Source organism: Trachemys scripta, chromosome 1, assembly GCF_013100865.1.
Source record: "Trachemys scripta elegans isolate TJP31775 chromosome 1, CAS_Tse_1.0, whole genome shotgun sequence".
Lineage (NCBI taxonomy): Eukaryota > Metazoa > Chordata > Testudines > Emydidae > Trachemys > Trachemys scripta.
The window spans coordinates 199,142,776-199,161,699 of record NC_048298.1 but is presented as its reverse complement, the minus strand read 5'-3'; the positions used below and the strand labels follow the sequence as shown (position 1 = coordinate 199,161,699).

The 18,924-nt window shown below is 41.6% G+C and overlaps 1 protein-coding gene across 1 annotated transcript in view; it reads right to left on the bottom strand.

Annotated features, from left to right (window-relative positions):
- The window catches only part of CFAP47 (cilia and flagella associated protein 47), a 660,392-nt gene that overhangs the window by 470,101 nt on the left and 171,367 nt on the right, over positions 1–18,924 (bottom strand). The window contains exon 33 of the mRNA XM_034754614.1: positions 14,562–14,757. Within this exon, the coding sequence (XP_034610505.1) occupies positions 14,562–14,757 (196 nt within the window). The remainder of the gene's footprint in view (positions 1–14,561; positions 14,758–18,924) is intronic.

The following is an 18,924-nucleotide window of genomic DNA, read 5'->3' as shown; positions in this document are numbered from 1 at the left end:
AATACTGAGCCATCTTCCCGTAATAATTCCATTTGTTCATTATTATCAACTTTTGTAAGACCAAAGAACCAACATTCAACGTAATTGTGGCTTTTACATTGCTAAGATTATGCTGTTGAGTTCATCTGGGATATGTTCAGAGGAAGAACGTGTTATATGATTGAAGAGGATTTAGTTGACCAAGTTGTTGAGAAGGATTAGACCCCACCCCACCAGGGTAAGACTCCATTCTCCAGAGGTTGCCTCTGTAAATAATAATTTACCACATATATTTTGTGCCAAATACAGTCTTCTAGGGGTAGAAATGTCACCAAAAGTTTATAAACTAATTAAGCAGCTAAGGGGACTCTTATCTTTAAATGACGCTGAGGATGGTTTGTGGCCAAGGCCACTGTTCCCTGCTTGGAAAAGCAGCCAAGACTGGGACAAGGGATGAAGAGAACACTAAGGAGAAATGACTGGGAGAATTGTAAGGGAAATAGTGATATGTAGGGTGAAGGTTATGTAGGGGGTTGAAGGTGAGGACAAGGAGGCTAAATATCTGCTGCAAAGGATCAATATCAAAGAGGTTAATTAAAATTGACATTTCAAAAAATTCTTCTACCGGCAGCCATTATATTGCAGAAAATTAATACATTTATAACACCAGCTATACGGGAACAGTGTCAGAGATAGGAAAGCTATTTCTGTCATACTTCTAATACTAGCTGGATATGGAGAAGAACATTTACATGTCTTGCTTAAATGTTAATGTTCTTCTAACACAGGTTACTATAATCTTATTGCAAAGAAAGATTCAACATCCCAGTTATAATGAAGTCCTTATGAAGTTCTGTGCCAGTATTCCAAGATTTTATCATTTCATTGGTATACTTGGTAACTTCTAAAATGTGGAAGAATGCAAAGCTACCACTGGGGTGAAAAGGTCTTACAAATGAGTTACTTCAAAACTTCCCATTTCAGTGGTTGTCTAGATTCTCAAAGTATTAAGAAAAATCTATTTTGGCAAAGACTAAGCCTGCTTTTGGAAGAAAAAGATCAAAATCCAATGGTATGCATATGGCCTTAACTATACTCTTTTGTGAGGGGAGCTATGGCAGTTTGAGAAAATTGAAGTTTGATAAGTCGATTCATATTTTGGTAGTTAAGTAAACTAAAACTCATTCGATGGTGTTCTTAACTGGCCTTAAAATAGCGTAAGAAATATTACAGAAGAAAATTGAAATCCAAACAGCAATTTCCTGCTCATGGAAAGCAATTCTGGTTTGGAAATTTCTGTGATAAGATCTTACATGATTTGATCTGTGTGAAACATGGCTTGAAACTTCATTTAGATGACTACAATATAGAGCAATTGATTTGATATCCCAATGCTCCTTCTAGCAGCTGAAGAGTTTTTCTTTCAGAATGTGAAAAAACTATACTTGAACAATTATCCTTCTAAATTTGCAAGATTTTCACAAAATTTGTTAACCTAATTTGTTCTGGTGATAGCACATCATCATAAACTTAGGGAAAAGATAGGACAAATAGCTTTCAGGACATAGACAGTTTTGCTATATTTCTAACAGAAGCAAATCCTGGAGGCAATGGCCTGCTACTGAGTAAATCATGGAATGCCTTAAACATCGCACAAGAGTGGAGGTTTAGCACCAAAAAAGAGAAAGAAAAATGGTCCCAGAGATAGCTGAGCTCTAAGCAATTAGGGATTTGTAGACCCCCAAGATTTTTACCTGAATCTGAATATATTTCTAGATTTTGCTGTAGCCAATGCTGGACACAAGTTTTTCCTGATGACTTGCTTAACACATCGGCTAGTGAAAAATGTTGCTTCTCAGCTTAAGTTTCTGGATGGCTGACATAGCTACTTCTAAGAAGAAAGTCCAGTGCAGTGCAGTAGTTTAAACTAGAGGGAACAGATGTGGATGAACAAGGTGAAGTCTTCTGAGAAAAGGTGGCATATTTTTGCCAGCCAAGAGTTTTCAAAGGTTACATGTATATTTCTTTAAACTAAACAACAACAAGTGCCCATTCAAGGACTCTAGGTATCCCAACACACATAGAACATGTATTAAAGACTACCTACCAGTCTAAAAATAATCATATGTTAAAAAGAAATAACTCAGTCAAAGCATCAGAAAAGCCCTCCCTGGAACACAACCCCAACCTTCTTTGAAATGCCTGTCAAAGAAATGGACTGACAGCATGACTGAAGGATATCAAGTTCAGATTATTTAGGACCAAGAATCTGTTTTTCTATAGATTTGGTGGATCTGTTCTAACAGTCCACCCAAACATTCCTGAGGTTTAACTGTAGATAAACGTACCATATTTTACTTAACTGCCAACATATTTTTATAATAGATGTTTCCATATATTAATGTGTGTCTTCACTTTTACTGATCTAGCTAGCATACATAAACGCAAATATTTGACCCTTACTACATTAAAAACAATGCATCAAAATATAAACTGGAATGAGTAAAATACCAGGATTTTCACCCAACGGTTCCTCAGATGATCACTTTTTCCTCTATTATCTATTTCAAGTTTCCCCTACAGATAGAGAACACTTATTTTGTACAGTGTAAAATATCTGACATTTCAGGTTTCCCTCTACAATAAGGCCCTAGGAACAAATGTGAGTAAGTGCTCCTTCTTTATAGGACACAACATTATCTTCATGACTTCTCCAGTAGTCACAGACAGCAGAAGTGAGCAATCAGCTTTTGTCTGCTGCTTGATAATGTGTTGAACTGTTTCCAGAACAATCAGAATGAAGGTAAGGAATATTTTACACTAAGATACAGAAACTAACATTTCTGCTTCATCAGAATTAAAACAAAACTAACAAATTACAAATAAACACAATTTTCAAGTCAAGTACAGGTCTCCAAATATTTAAATACTGTAAGTTTAGCATGTGCAAGCAAGGCTAACTTAAACTTTATCCTGATTCAAGACTTTAGATTATATAATCATTCTCTCTGAACAATGACTCCCAAAATATCATAAATCTCTCACATAACTGGAGAATGAATCTACCATTTTTACTGAATAAACTCAGATAATTAAAGAAAATAAGTACATAATTATTCAAATAGAAAAACTGAGCCAACATCTTAGTACAGTATAATTACAGTTATCCAAAGTCCCTTTATCTGAAAATCCTAGTTATCCGAATCCACAGAGAGTCCCCCATGTAGATCAATGTTAATTAATAGCACTTCCATTTATCTGAACAGCCAGTTATCCAAAACTTTTGGATGTCCCCCAGGCCATTCAGATAAATGAGAGTATACTGTATACCCAATAGATTCTTAGGTCTGATCATCTTGAACACTTAATCAAAATTTTAATTACAGATGGGGATAATACCACTGTCTATTATTAAGAGTGTCTATTATTTCCCATTATACAAGTCTTTTTTCCAGTTGCTTATAAACTTCACAAAACTTTAGCAGTTTGAGCTAACATTTTCCTTGCCAGTATCTGCCTCAAGCTAAACTTTTTGGAAAAAAAGGTTTGTTTGTTTTTTTGAAACAGGGTGGAAACAGTTACTTAATTACCTACAGTAACTGTTGTTCTTTGAGATGTGTTGTGCACATATATAGTCCTCTGTAGGTGCATATGCACCCAATGCATTCAAGTGTCAGAGACTTATGCTCATGGGCTCCTGCTCGCCTTATGCATGGAGCCAAAGCCATAAAAGTGGTTATCACATCCTTCTCACCACTTGTAAAATTATTGACTGAAGCAGAGGGGAAGGTGGGAGGGCCATGGAATGTATATGTGCACAACACATCTCAAAGAACAAGTTACTATAGGTAAGTAACCATTTTTGCTCCTTTAAGTCATTGTACACATATACATTCCACTGCTGGTGACTCTGTAGCAGTTCCCTCTTAAGTGGTGGGATGTCAGATTATCTGAACAGAGACTGCAATACCAACTTGCCCAAGTTGGCATTGTCCCAAGTTGCTAAATGATGGCACATCAGGAAAAGCATGTACAGATAGCCACGTTGCTGCTTTGCAGGCATCTGTTATGGAACATTGCTCAAAAAGGCTGAGAAAGTGGACTGAGCCCCAGTGGAGTGAGCCTTTATTTCAGTGGAGGAGAGACTTTCGCAAGATCATAAATTTTAATACAGTCAGGAAACCAGTGTGAGAGATGTTGAACTGTCACTGGGTGGCCTTTGACTCTCTCATATTAGGCTACAAAGAGCCTGGGAGAGTCTCTGAGGGCGAACAAGTTGGAACAACAATGTTCTGCAGACATCGAACGTGAGACAGCTTTCTTCAGTTTTGGAGAATGAGGTTTCGGAAAACACACTAGAAGCTAAATAGATTGATTCAGGTGAAAAGCTGATACCACTGTTGCAAAAGACCTGGAATTGACAGCAGCCATCTTGTATATTCAGCCAACATAAGTTGAAAACAAAAAAACCAGAGAGTCAGGAAAATTTGGCTTTGGCAGATAGTAATGCTGCAGCTGGTATGTTGTTCTAACAGGGATAGATACAGTAAAATCACAGATTCATGGGAATGGAAGGGAGTATGGACAAGCTAACATTGTTTCTGCAAGTTTCTTACTGCATGTCTATGTGAGTTTCTTGTTAGAAGTTGCTTTTGCTGATAAGTAGAAATTATGATATTTTTGCTGTTGCTAGGGAAATTGTTTTAGCCCATTAGCGATTATTTTAAGAAATTAGTTAGTGTGTATTTTGGAGGAGCAGGGAGTCACATTCTACCGCTGATTACATCTTTCTACCCTGAGAGTGTATCCCCACCAACAAGTCATAAAGATAAGCAGACCTTGAGATGTTTTAACACAAAAAGGTAAGTAGGCAGGCACTAGACACACGAACCCCTGTATAGTGATGTTTTATGTTAAATGATTGGTTAGAATTATTGTATAGTTACGGGTTGAGTGAAATAATTGGTTATGGTATAGATTAGAAGGACTCTCATTTTAACTATATAGTGAGAGTCAGAAGAGAAGTTTGTTGGACCTAACTCTGGGTCACAACTAGATCAAGATCAAGCTGCTAGACTTCTGATACCCTGCACAACCATACCATGCAGAAGTCAGAGCCCCAGATAATCCAATCCTGACTAGCCATCTGGAGAAGTTCATCTGTTTTATTGGGAGTACTGAGCATTGGAATGCTTGATGTGTGTATTTTGTTGATTACCTGCTAATAAATACAGGTTAAGGGTATTACTGTGTAAAGGCTCATTCACTCGGAAAAGGTCCCGCTAACCAGTTGAGGACCACTGGACCCAGGGAAGGGGCCCTAAATAGTTTGGGTAACACCAGGGCCGTCCCTAGACATTTTGGTGCCCTATGCAGCCCCCTCATGGGGGGGGGGAAGGCTGTGTGGGGCCCCAGGCCTCCGGGGGGAGGGAGGGGTTGGACCTATGCCTCTGCAGGGAGGGGTTGGGGGGTAGGGGGGAAACTCACAGGCGGTGCAGCTGGGAGCCAGGGGAGCGGAGCAAGCTGGGGCCAGGTCACTCCACTTACCACACAGTGAATGCAGGCTCCCCCAACCCCTGCAGCAGTCCTCAGGGGAGTGGGGGTGGAGCAGGGGTAGGAAAAGGCAGGGCGGAGGCTTTGGGGAAGAGGCGGAGCAAGGGCTGGAGCAGCACGCAGCTGCACAGGGCACCAGGAAATGTGGTGCCCCAAATTTCCTGGTGCCCTACGCAGCTGCGTACTTTGTGTATGGGTAAGGACAGCCCTGGGTAACACTACCATTGGCATGAACTTAAGGTGGAACCTGAGAGAAATCTTGTCTTTGTAGAAAACTGCACAGGGAGCATCAGCTAGCAGAGCCTGTAGCTCCAAAACTCTTCTCGCAGAAGTAATTGCCATCAGAAATGTAGTTTTCACAGATAGAGATAGCAACGTTGTTGCCAGGGGCTTAAAGGGGCCCCTCATTAACCTTGACAGAACCAATATCCATGATGGCACTGGGTCAGATACCAGAAGATAGTCATTGACTAGACCTTTCAGAAATCTTGACACCGGAGGGTGAGAGAAAAAACAGAAAACCCCTCTCCTGGTGGATTAACTGCAGACAGGAAGCACAGTAAACGCTCACAGAGCTAACTGAAAGCCTGGATGACTTCAAACGTTATAAATAATCCAGTATATGACTAATGTCCAAGCAATAGGGTGATAAAAAAATGAGATCAAGCCCAGATGGAATGGGGATGGTCTGATGGGATAGCCTAATTTTGTCAATTAATTGATCTTTGATTATTAGCAGTAAATATGCCCAATGGCCTGTGATGGGATGTTAGATAGGATGGGATCTGAGTTACTACAGAGAATTCTTTCCTGGGTGCTGGCTGGTGAGTCTTGCCCACATGCTCAGGGTTTAGCTGATCGCCATATTTGGGGTCGGGAAGAAATTTTCCTCCAGGGCTGATTGGCAGAGGACCTGGGGGTTTTTCGTCTTCCTCTGCAGCGTGGGCACGGGTCACTTGCTAGAGGATTCTCTGCACCTTGAAGTCTTTAAACCACAATTTGAGGACTTCAATAACTCAGACATTGGTTAGGGGTTTGTTACAGGAGTGGATGGGTGAGATTCTGTGGCCTGCGTTGTGCAGGAGGTTAGACTAGATGATCATAATGGTCCCTTCTGATCTTAAAGTCTATGAAAATTCCTTCCACTTAGCTGTGTATGTTGCTCTAGTGGAATCTTTCCTGCTGCTCAGTAAGACAGTTTGGACCTCTCCGGAGCACAATTTTTTCATGAGCATTTAACCAGGCATCATCTATGCAGTGAGGTGGATAGATCAGAGGTTGGGATGTAGAGACCTGCCCTAGTTCCAAGATAGGTCATGTTCAACTGGTGGCCTGATTGAAAGCTGGTGTACGTCTGTAAACCAGTACCATCTTGGCCAGGCTGGTGCTGCTAAGATTAATGTTGCTTTATCTGTTTTCAGCTTCTTGAGTACTGTTGGGATGAGGAGAACTGGAGAAAACGCATACAGCAGATGATTGGTCCATGGAAGGAGATATGCATCTGTTAAGGAACCCAGACTCTGGCCTGAAGCAAAATCTTTTGCATTTGTTGTTCAGGTTGGTAGAGAGCAAGTCTATTTTTGGGTATCCCCATTGATGGAAGATCTGGAAGAGGATGTCCTTTTTGATTGACCACTCCACTAAATCCCTGCTTAGGGAATCTGCAATGGTTTCCTCACTCTTGGAAGGTGGAAAATTCTCAGGGAAACTTTGTTCCTTATGCATAGGTTCCACAGATGGATAGCCTCCTGACATAGCTGAGTCAATATTGACCCTTGCTGAGATAAAACACTGCAACGGACAGCGGGGGCTTTGAGATAGAACGTGCCAGAATACCATTCTGGTACTATGTTGTAGTGAAGTCATAACATACAAAATAGGCAAGCTAAAAATCACAGAGATAGGGTGGAAGGAAGTTGAGGGGCGATCAGAGGGAGGCAGCAGCAGGATGTCCATTGCTAGGATGAGGCAGTGAGTTGGGGGTTACCAAGGATGGGGAAGGGAGGGCCCACCCAAACTCACCCAATCGCAGCCCAGCTAAGGGAGCGGGAGGGACCAAGATGCTCTACATGCAGACTCCTACTCCCAGTTGTCAGCCTAAATAGGAAGTGACAAATCCAGTCTAGCACTTACACGCCAATGACCATGCACAAAGTGGCCCTGAAGTGGGATAGTAGTGAATAACAATGATCACGTCAGTTAAACATCCTCAGGGAGCCAATCACCACCTCCCAATATTAGGTAACATTATGTAGCCAACCACTACTAGTCAAAGAGAACAACAGCCAATAAATTCTCTGTGCCAGATTAGGCAGCCAATCAATACTTCGAAACCCAACAGTCCATCAGTGTTAGCCACCTCCTGTTCTGCTGCCAATCACTGTATTCCCCCCAGACATCCACCCTCATTGCCCATACCCAGAAAGAATCTATTCTGGTAACCCCTGCCCTGCACACCAATCACAGCAGCGGAGTACCATGCTGGAACTTGCAAAACTCCCCATGGATGGTCAGGGAGTCCCATGATAGCCTAAGGCAGATAGCAAGAACTGCCCCCCATCACTTTCAAGCTAGGTGTTTGGGGTGGGGAGGGCATTCCTGTACCTTGAGATTTATGACTAAACCACTGGGTGTTGTCTGTAAAGACTTGCACCTTCCCAGCTCCTAATGGTAGATGCCAATGAACAACACAGAGCTTCAGCACATTTACGTGCAGAGAGACCTCCTGGGGTGACCACAGAGCTTGCACACAAAGTCAAGCAAGGTAGGCCCCCAAGCCTTTGGTAGATGCATCTGTAACCAGAGATTCATAGTTGATTCTGGAAGGGCTAAGTCCAGGGACTGAAGCATTCATGCAGGTATGAAAACCAGCATGTCCATAAGATGCCTGGATGGATGATATATTGAACGGAGCCAGGCCTGAAGACGGCAAAGGTGAAGTCTGACATGCAGACGTATGTATTTGCATGAGACCAGGTGACCCAGTTGTTGTAGCAGGAAGGCACTGTTGTTGGGTTGGACTTCAAGCTTTTGGAGAGAGTAAGTAAGAACTGAAACCTGTTCAAAGGAAGATTGGACATCACAATTACAGTGTCGAGGTCTGCTCCTATGAATATTATATGCTGCATGAACTGTAACTTTGTTTTGCCTAAATTCAGTTTCAGGGCCAGATGAAAGAACTGCTATCTGATTTCCAGGATGCACATGTGGATTTGGATGCTTGAGGCTCTGCACAACAGCCAATCATCAAGGCAAGGGAAAATTTGGACACCTAGATGACACAGGTGGTCCGCTATCACCACCATGTGTTTTATCAAGACTCTTGGGGCTGACAACAGGCCATAGGGGAGCACCATAAATTGGGAGTGTGTGTCTCCTGCTATGAAGTGAAGGTACTTCCTGGGGCATAGTTGTATTGCCACATGGATCTATGAGGCCTACAAATCAAGGGCAGCATACCATTCTCCAGGAAAGGGATAATGGAAGCAACGGTAACTATCTTGAACTTGATTTTCTTGATAAAGCAGTACAACTTGGTCAAAAAATGGGACAAACTATCTGACTTTCTGGGGATTAGGAAGCAACAAGAATAGAATCCTTTCCCTCTGTAATGACAAGCCACCTCTTCTATTGCTCCCAATTCCAAAAGAGACTGTACTTATTGAAGCAATACAGTCTCACAGATGGTTCCCTGAAAAGAGATGGGGAAGGTGGGCTGGAGAAAGGGAGGGAGGTGAACTAGATAACATATCCCTCCTTTATAGTGCTGAGCACCCCTTATTCAATGTTGTGTCATTCCAAGCACTATAAAAGAGCAATAGGTGTCTTCCAAAAGGTGGGACAGGTGTCCTCAAAGAGTCAGTAAAAATACCTATTTAGAGGTTGTCGAGGCTTGGTGACAATGAAGATTGTGGTTTGTATCAAAATACTCTTATTCAAAAAAATGGAGCTATCGCCTCATCTTCTTCAGACAAAGTATCAGGTATCGATCTGGTGAAACCCAAATCAGAGGACTCTGCCATCAGATCATAGAATCATAAAAGTGTTGGACTGGAAGGGACCTCAACAGGTCATCTCCTGCACTGAGGGAGGACTAAGTGTTATCTAGATGATCCCTGACAGCTATTTGTCTAACCTGTTCTTTAAAACCTCCAATGATGGAGAGTCCACAACCTCCTTAGATAATTTGTTCCAGTGCTTAACTACCCTCACAGTCAGGATAGTTTTCCTAATGTCCAATCTAAATTACCCTTACTTCAATTGCAGCCCATTACATCTTGTCCTGTCAATGGTTAAGGAGAACAATTTATCACCCTCCTCTTTATAAACCTTCCAAGGAAGAGGAAGAGTATCTTTCGATACAGACTTGCTAACCTGCTGAGGTGGGCTTTAAACTAGGTTTAAGGGGGGCAGGAAACAAAAGCCCATAGGTAAGTTCAAAACATGAACACCTAGGTGGAGGGTTGGAATCCTGGGGGAACATGGGATATGCAACATGGACAAAGGAGAGACAAGAGTGAATATAGAGGGGAAATCTGATAAACATCTTAGATGTCTGTGTACTAATGCAGGAAGTACGGGGAATAAACAAGAAGAATTAGAAATACTAGTGAATAATCACAAATATGGCATATGGCATCACAGAAACTTGGTGGGATAATTCACATGACTGGAATATTGGTACAGAAGGGTACTGCTTGTACAGGAAGGACAGGCAGGGAAAAAAGGAGGAGGTGGTGCCATGGATATAAAAGATGTATACAATTGCACTGAGGTTGAGATAGAAGTGGGAGACAGACCTGTTGAAAGTCTCTGGGTAAGGATAATATTGATAAAAAAATCAAAGGTAAAATCATGGTAAGGATCTAATATAGACCACCAGCCCACACAAAAAAAAAAAGAGAGATGGATGAGACTTTTTTTTTTTAAACACAAATTAACAAAATCATCCAAAACGCAGGACTTGGTAGGGCTATTGTACTGCTCATTACTCTGAAAAATCAGGCCCAAGGCATCTCAATTTGGGCACCCAAAATTAGTGGATACTTTTTACCTTAATCTCTCTGTGTCAGTTACCCAGCTATAAAATTAGAATACCACAGCCACCTCATCTCAGAGGCATTGTGGAAATTGATTAATTAATATTTGTGAAACACTCAGATACTGCAATGATGAGCACTACAGAAAACCCCATGAGGAAATCAATAATTCTGTCTTCAGAGTAGGGTGTGAATAATAGTGTAATAAGGAAGGCCTAGAGCCACACACACTGAATAATAAGCTGAAAAACAAAATATTTTAGAAGCTCCTCATGAAATGAGCACCATCCATCCTATGCACTGAATAATGTAGATGTCCTGTGTAAAGAATACTATGTGATCATATAATTAAAGATGGTATCATATTGCATACAAATAAGGGGCCAAATTAAGGTTGCACAGGCAACACGTTATATTAACCAATTTTATTATTTTGTTGAGAGGACCCATAAAAACCATGAACTGAAAAAACTGGCTTGAAGCAGGTATAGTCAAAGCAGTCACAACGTAAACTTCCACATAGAAAATACATATACATATATACACATACATACATACATACATATATATGTGCATATATATATATATATATATATACACACACACACACACACACACACACACACACAATCACTCCTACTATTCCAGTCTGAGACTTCTCTGAAAGCAGAAAAATACTAATTATGTTAAATTGTGAGGGGATTTTGTGGTATACAAGTGTCTATAAGGAACCAGACAGAGACCATGAAATTCACTGTCACTTATCTATGGCCAAATCTGAAACCAACTCTTCACAAATGAGCACATTAACCTACTGAACCATCTGCCCCATTATGATGATTTAATACAAACATTTTATTTCTGAGTATCCGATTACCTAAATAAACTTGTCATCATTTTTGAGTGCCAACTCTAAACCTATTGTAAAAAGCTTTTAAAACTAAATAATTTTTTAATCCTGCTTTAGAATTGAAGATAAATTGTACTAATTCATTTTTTACAACAATTTAGGATACTAAGCTACAAAGTATTGCCAGGAGGCAAAAAGAATAGTTACTTACCCTACTGCAACTGCGGTTTTTCAATATGTGTTGTTCACAAGTATTCCGCTTCGGGTTTGCAATGCACCCCATGCACTGGAGATCCAAATCTTTTGGCCAGCAGCGTCCACTGAGACGGATTCTGTGCCCTCACAACCCCCACAATTGAGGGCATAAAGAGCAAAGTGGAGACCAACTACCCCTTAGTTCCTTCACCAATAAGAAATCTAGGTGTTAACTAGATTCTGTAGTAGCAAGAAAGGGGGGTTGATTGGGGATTATATATGAGAACACATCTCAAAGAACCACAGTTACTGTAGGGTAAGTAACTGTTCTCTCGTCTTCAAGTGTTTGTCCATATGTATTTTACTTCTAGTGATTCACAAGCAGTCCTGGAGGTGGATGCTCAGGCAAGTGTGCCAGAACCTATGTAGAAGTGGGGGCCAAGGCCAAAGTGCCCCCTCCCTCTTCGAGGCTGGCTGCTCCAGCAGTGAGACAGCTTCCCTCTCTTCTGGTGCCACAGCAGCCCCTGCTGGGCAAAAAGTGTAACTGCAGCATCTCTCCAGCAGAATCTATTATTTGCGGGGAGGACAGGAGGAATCTGCAGGGGACATGAATTCTACACTTACATTTCTTTTGTTAAAAAGTGAAGGGGCCCCCCGATTCCAGTGCCAGGGCTCAGAGTTTACTTAAATAATTAAGACAGCTCTGCCAAAGCGGGCATCTGACTTAGATGCCTCGACAAGGGAATAATGCCTTTAAAATGTATATAATGATTCCCAAATAGCTGCCCTACAAATTTCAGAAATCAGTACATTCAAATAAGCCACAGAGGTTCAAATAGGGGTTCCATGAGGGAACATCATCCACAGAAGGATGATGATGTTGAGATCTCAAGAAGAAGCTGGGTTTCTGACAGGGAGTCATGAGCACAAAAGTCCTTGAGAAATCTTGTCACTATGGATTGTGAGAAGAGTGATTGTGAAAATCAGAGCATGATATGCAGAGATTGCAGCTAAATGGACTTTCAGGAAACTAAATGCTAGGACTTTTTCCTTCAGAGATAATATGTAGTCTAGAACCTTTGGTACTGGAGCCTCAACTGGGTCCACATTGTCCTGGGCTGCCCACACAGAAAATTATTTCAAATTTTGCAGCACAGGTTTTTACGGTGGAGGCCTTCCTAAACACTGCTAATATTGTTAATCCAGGCAACATTCAGGCCATCAGATGTAGCAAGTGGGGTTCTAGAGGCAGTGTTTCAGAACCCAGGCCAGATACTATGTCCATACAGACAGGGAGATAGATGGGAGGTTCAATGGACAATTGGAGAAGGTCTGAGAGCCAGAATTGTCTCAGCTAATATGGGGTTATCAAGATCACGGTGTCTGTCAGATCTAATTTGTATTATCCTGGGGAATCACCAGAACCAGAGGGAATGCACAGAGGAGAGTCTTAGACCACAGGAGGAGGAATGCATCATTAGGGATTTCAAGTTCATGCTGCCCCTGGAACAGAAAATCTTGCAACTGGCAGTCTCTGCTAATTCAAATGGTCTATCGCCAGGTTCCCCCACACCTTGGAAGATAGGGTGCAACATGGTGTCTCATAATGACCACGTAAGGTTGGATACCAGATTCTTGCTTAGTAAGTCTGACATACTCTTGTTTATTCCTGGGAGGTGAAGGGCCAGCAGGGTTACCGAATAGAGTTGGCATCATTCGCAGAGTTTGATGGCTGCCTGACATAATCAGGATGAGCGTATGCCACCCTATTTGTTGATGTAATGCATTGCTGACATATTGTTTGTCATGATTTGCAGTACTGAATTCCACCATGTTGTACAAGGGGCTCTGTATTGGAGGGGAGGGGGTGAACATTAGTTCAGGGGGTCTTTTGATGTATTGCAGTCCAGTTTGAGGATTTTGGATGCAAGTTAAGCACTGAAAGAAATTTTAAAGACTTTCAGAGGGGCTTTTTTGAGGAAAAAGCTTGCTAGGGTTCTAGCCGCTGGTAGTACACTGCTAGATTATGACTTGCTGCCACTGGCAGTAAGAAGGCACGGAAGGAGGGCCACTCCACCCTTTATGCCCTTTTATAGGAGCACAAGGAGACACAGACTGTGAACATGGTTCCAGCAGACACGGCTAACTAAAAAAAACCCAAACACCTGGCCTCGTATGCATTGAATGCATGCACACCTAGAGTGGGATCCACATTGACACACACTGAAAGAAATTATGTCTGGAAACAGAGGTAATGTTACCAGTGGTTGAACTGACAATTTCATCAGATCAGAGGACTAGAATTGCCTAGGCCAAATTGGTGCTACCATGATCAGAACTTCCACATCTTGTCTGAGCTTCAAGATCCTTGGTATAAGGAGAATTGGCAGATAGGTACTCGTCCCCAGAGTCCACAAGATGAGGCAAGTTCCTCATTGAGAACTGGGACTTACACTCCTCTGGAGCAGAAAGTGTGACACCTTGTGTTTGTCTCTGTGGCAAATAGATTTATGATTTTGTGACCACACTTGTGAAAGTTGGTCTGGATGATGGAATCTTTATCCATCATTCCTGATCCCATGAGAACTATCTGCTCTGGTGATCTGCTAGGCTGTTTTGTAACCCATGCAGGTGCAGAGCTACTAGGGTGATCTGATGACAAATACCCCAGTTCCAAAGGCAAACAGCTTCCCCACTCTGCCCTTTTTGCCCTAGGTTGAGGAGCACAAATGGCACAGGTGTGGTTCCAAAGAGTACTGCTGGCCAAAGATTCCATTTGAGCGAATGGAATGTATGTGCCACGATAAGTGGAATATTTATGGGCACATATTCAAAGTATGGTACTTTCAGTGACAAACTGTCACAATATCCTTAAGATATACAGAAACTGGGGCAAAAGTACTAAGGGGGTGGGGGAGGGGAGAATAGTCAAAGTATTGCTTCACCTTTTTGACAGTCTTTCCACACAATTTTTCTGGTTTTCTCATAATGTGTATTCAGCCAGGTAAGGAGGAGTCTTTCAGATGGAGAATATATATTACTGGATAAAGGCTCAGCATTTATTCTTGGCATGCTTTGCAGGCTTTCTGAGCTCAACAGATTACTGATAGTAAGTGATGATACACGTGCAAGGACCAACACCTGAAATCAGAAAATATATTTCATCTTTTTACTAAAAAGTATAATTACAATTCCAAGTAGAAAGAACAAAACACAAAAATACAATTATTTTTCAAACACAGAAAAACTTTCAGATTTGAAGCTATTTGGTAGATTCTAAATTAGCATAAAGGCATGTTGCATTATTGGGGAAGGGCTGCCAGTCTCCACCTTTTTAAAAACGTTTCTTTATTGTTTTCAAGAATATCATTTACAAACAGTGAACAGCATGAAATTTAACCACCTCTTCAAACACCAACAAAAAAAATCATAATGTATAAAAGCATGGGTATGAATTCAACCCAATGTGCTCCTAAAATTATGTAAATATAATATTAAGTCTTCCCTTCCATCTTCAAATGCACAGCAAATACACATGACATATTCACATGTATTTTCTTTGTCCAATTGCAGTTTACATTCAGCAGTGAAAAAACTATCTTTCCTAAAATCTACAGTATTTTCTTTTGATATTTAGAAATGGATTCAGAATCTTGTCAATGTTATCCAATTTATCCTCTATCCAAAAAACATTATTTTATGAGATCAATGTTTATATAAATAAACTTCCACTACTCTTTCAGTTCTGTACAGTTATCCTTTTAGCAATCATTAACATAGCAGAGATTGGTTCTGATTATGCTTTAGGGACTCTTAATTCCTGAATCAAATAAAATGCAAATGGGAGATTCTAAACATATTTTGTTTCTAATTATTTTTCAATTATTTTTGATGATTTCATCAAAAATAATTTGACCTTTTTGCATTCCCAGAATGAGTCTGTAGAATCCAATAGCAGCTAAATTACCAATAAATATTGCAATTATTTTTTAATCCAAGTTTATAAATGCAAAGCCAATTTAATCCAGTGTTTGCAACATCTCCTTCATAGCTCATTTCATTTTTTCAGAGCCAAATTCACCGCCCAGTTTTTCTTAAAAATTCTCCTATTGACATTATTAAATACTTATATTATGGTAGCACCCAAACGTCCTTGCACACAGAGACTGACGTAGTTCCTGCCTCAAAGAGTTTGTAATCTAAAGCAAGCATCCTATAGACAACGGAGGAAGGGGCAATCACATTTTTTCATAAACACATACTATTTTTTGTTTTGTGTTAATTATCTACTTTTCCCAAATGTCTCTCAGCCTTGCAATCAGACTTTGGTTACTGAGCATCTGGGGAGGGAAGGTGCTCTCCAAGCATAAGTGGCAACTTGGGGAGGAGCACAGAAGTTGGTTGTAAGGTTGGTATCATTGACAGAGTGAACAGGATGAGGGAGAATGTGGAAAAAGAGACCAGAATAAATAAGTAGCAAGTGTCAGAGCTGGGAAGAACACTGAAGGTTAAGATAAGAAGTTTGAATCTGATATAATGGAAGAGAAGTAGCAATGGGTTAAAATAGAGGAGTCGTGTTCAGACCCATGGGCAAAGAAGATGATCTTAGCAGGTGAGTTATGTATGAATGAGACCGGACAACATAGATGCCATGAAGTCCAATAAGGAGGACGTTACAGCGTTGAAGAAGGGAGATGAGGACCTGGAAGGGACAGCTTTAGCTGTCTAGATGGAAAGAAAAGCTCAGATTTTAGAAATGTCATAGATGAAGTAGCAACAAGATTTGTATAGTGATAAAATTTTGATAGAGACACTATACATGTGGGGTAAGAAAGAGGGATGACTCCCAGGTTATGAGCCTGACTGAAACGACAAACAGTGGTATAATCAATACTGAAAGCAAATGTAGGGGAGGGAAAATGGTGCAAAGGAAAAGATCAGGAATTCTGTTAAGTTTGAGGCATCCAGAGGGAAATGGTGGCAAAACAGGTAGAGATGTGAGACTGCAGAGTTTGCACAGCAGGGTTTGCACATTCCCACAAAATAAAAGAGAACAGGATTTCAACCCCCTAAATTCTGAACCACCTCCACATTCCCACCAGCCTTCACACTGCACATGGAGGAGCTATGCTACAACAGATTCCTTCAAGTAGGTCTTCCTCTGATATCCCTATTCAGGGCATGCTTCATAGTGAGGAAAGGTCAGCAATATAAGTTTCTTCACAGAAAAGATTTAATTCACCCTCATGGTCCATCAACCCAAGACCGAGGAAATCCGGCTACACGCCCTTGGTGGTGGCAAATTCATCTCTACATTCTACTATAGAAAGCAAATCCACTCTCAGACAATGATTGGATTACATAAAAATAGAAGTAGGAAATTATAAGGACTAAAAGTAGTTCCTGGGATTGTGAAATATTGCTTGCAGCTTAAGTACTAATGAGCAATCAAAGGAATTATTCTAACCTTCAATCATTTCCATAAATTGCTAATTTACTTCAGCACTCAAGATCTGTTTTATTAACCCTCTTGTATTTCAAAAATATCCACGTTGTCTGAGGTGGTGTCTTATGCATCGATGTGAAATACATGTTGTACAGTAACTGAAAAAGCAGAATGCGTGGTGCTTCATTGTGAGAACTCAACTGTGTTTTTTCTATACATTAGTTATGTCTTATCTCTGGAACAGCCAGTCTGTCTGGCTTTCTAGCTATACTGTAATTGAAGGTGCTTGAGATGAGATATATTTCTAGAATCCAAAGACCTTCTTTGAATGCAAAGATCTTCTTTTACTATGGAATAATCAAAAATCTTTATGGGCCTGTGATGGCGTGTCCAGGACCGGCTCTAGGCACCAGCAAACCAAGCACTTGGGGCAGCACAATTTCAGGGGTGGCATTCCGGCTTCAGCAGTTGTGCTCTCTGAGGTTGTTGTTGTTGTTGTTGTTGTTTTTTGCTTGAGGTGGCAAAAACACCTAGAGCCAGCCCTGGGGGTGTCCACACCAAATCAGGCTTGAAGGGGTTAAGGTGGTCACATGGGCCAATTAACTCCCCAGGCTGCACCTGGAGGAGGAGCCAGGGAGCAGGGATTAATTAGACGAAGCTCAGCTGGATGGGAACAGGAGGGGACTGTATAAAGTCCAGAAGCTGAGAGCAGCGGGGGCTGCAGGGAAGTAATATGCAGTCACTCCCTAAAAAAAGTGAGGTGTGTTTAGAGCTATAGAGGTAGGTAGCCTACAGTTACTCCTTGGGAGGAGGAAACTTGGGGTGGCAAACCCAGAGAAGGGAAAGAGACAGAGAGGTAGGAAAGGCTCAGGGGAAAAGCAGCAAGGCATGGGATAGTGCAGACCTTGTCTACTGAGGAGAGGGCCCCTGAGCTAGAACCCCAAAAAGAGGGTGGACCTGTGTTCCCCTACCAGCCACTGGAGAAGTGACACACACCATGCAGTGGAGAGCAGAATGTCTAGGACAGTTTTCCCCAACAGACTTTGATATCCCAGAAGGGGGAAACATGTATAGTGACCTGGCCAGAGGGCCAAGTCATGAAGAGAAAGCTGTAGCTCCTGGTGCGAAAGGGGCTGCAGGTTGAGAGAAAACAACAGGTGGAGAGACCACCAGAAGAGGACACAAGCACCTGGAAGGAGCAAATCCCCAGAGCGACCAGGAAGAGGTGCCCTACCAGCGAGTGGCCCCTGTGACAGGCCCTTTTCCTGCATTTAGTTATAAAGTACTTGTATAGCACCCTCATCGTAGTATCTCAGAGCCTCACAATCTTTAATGTATTATTTCAAAACACCCCTGTAAGGTAGAAAAGCACCGTTGTTCCCCTCTTATGGTTGGGGAACAGAGGTACATATGTCTATATGGGATGGAATGCCAGGGTGTGAATCTACAGTGCACTAGCTTGCCACGCAGTAACAACATCCTGTGTGGACACTGCTACAGTGCACTAAAAGTTCCGTAGGGGTCTTTTACATTGGCAGACAGTCAGAATCTGATGAGTCTGTAGGAGGGGTCTTGTCATATAACTTATAAAAAGATTTGTGGTTTAAACTTTATATCTCTGGTCTCACGCCAGGTTCCTGAAGTACAGAGGCTGCAGCATACTCACAAGGAAGACACTCTTGGCTGCCTAACTGTGACAGAAAGCATGACAAGCACAGGGGACAGCCCTGATGGACTGTCCCTAAGTGAAACAAACATCACAGGAGGAACCCCAAGCCTCAGAAGGTCTTGACAGGGAGAACAGTATATAACTGTTTTTTAGCTGCCAATTTTGATGAGAGAAACCCATACTGGCAATGAGA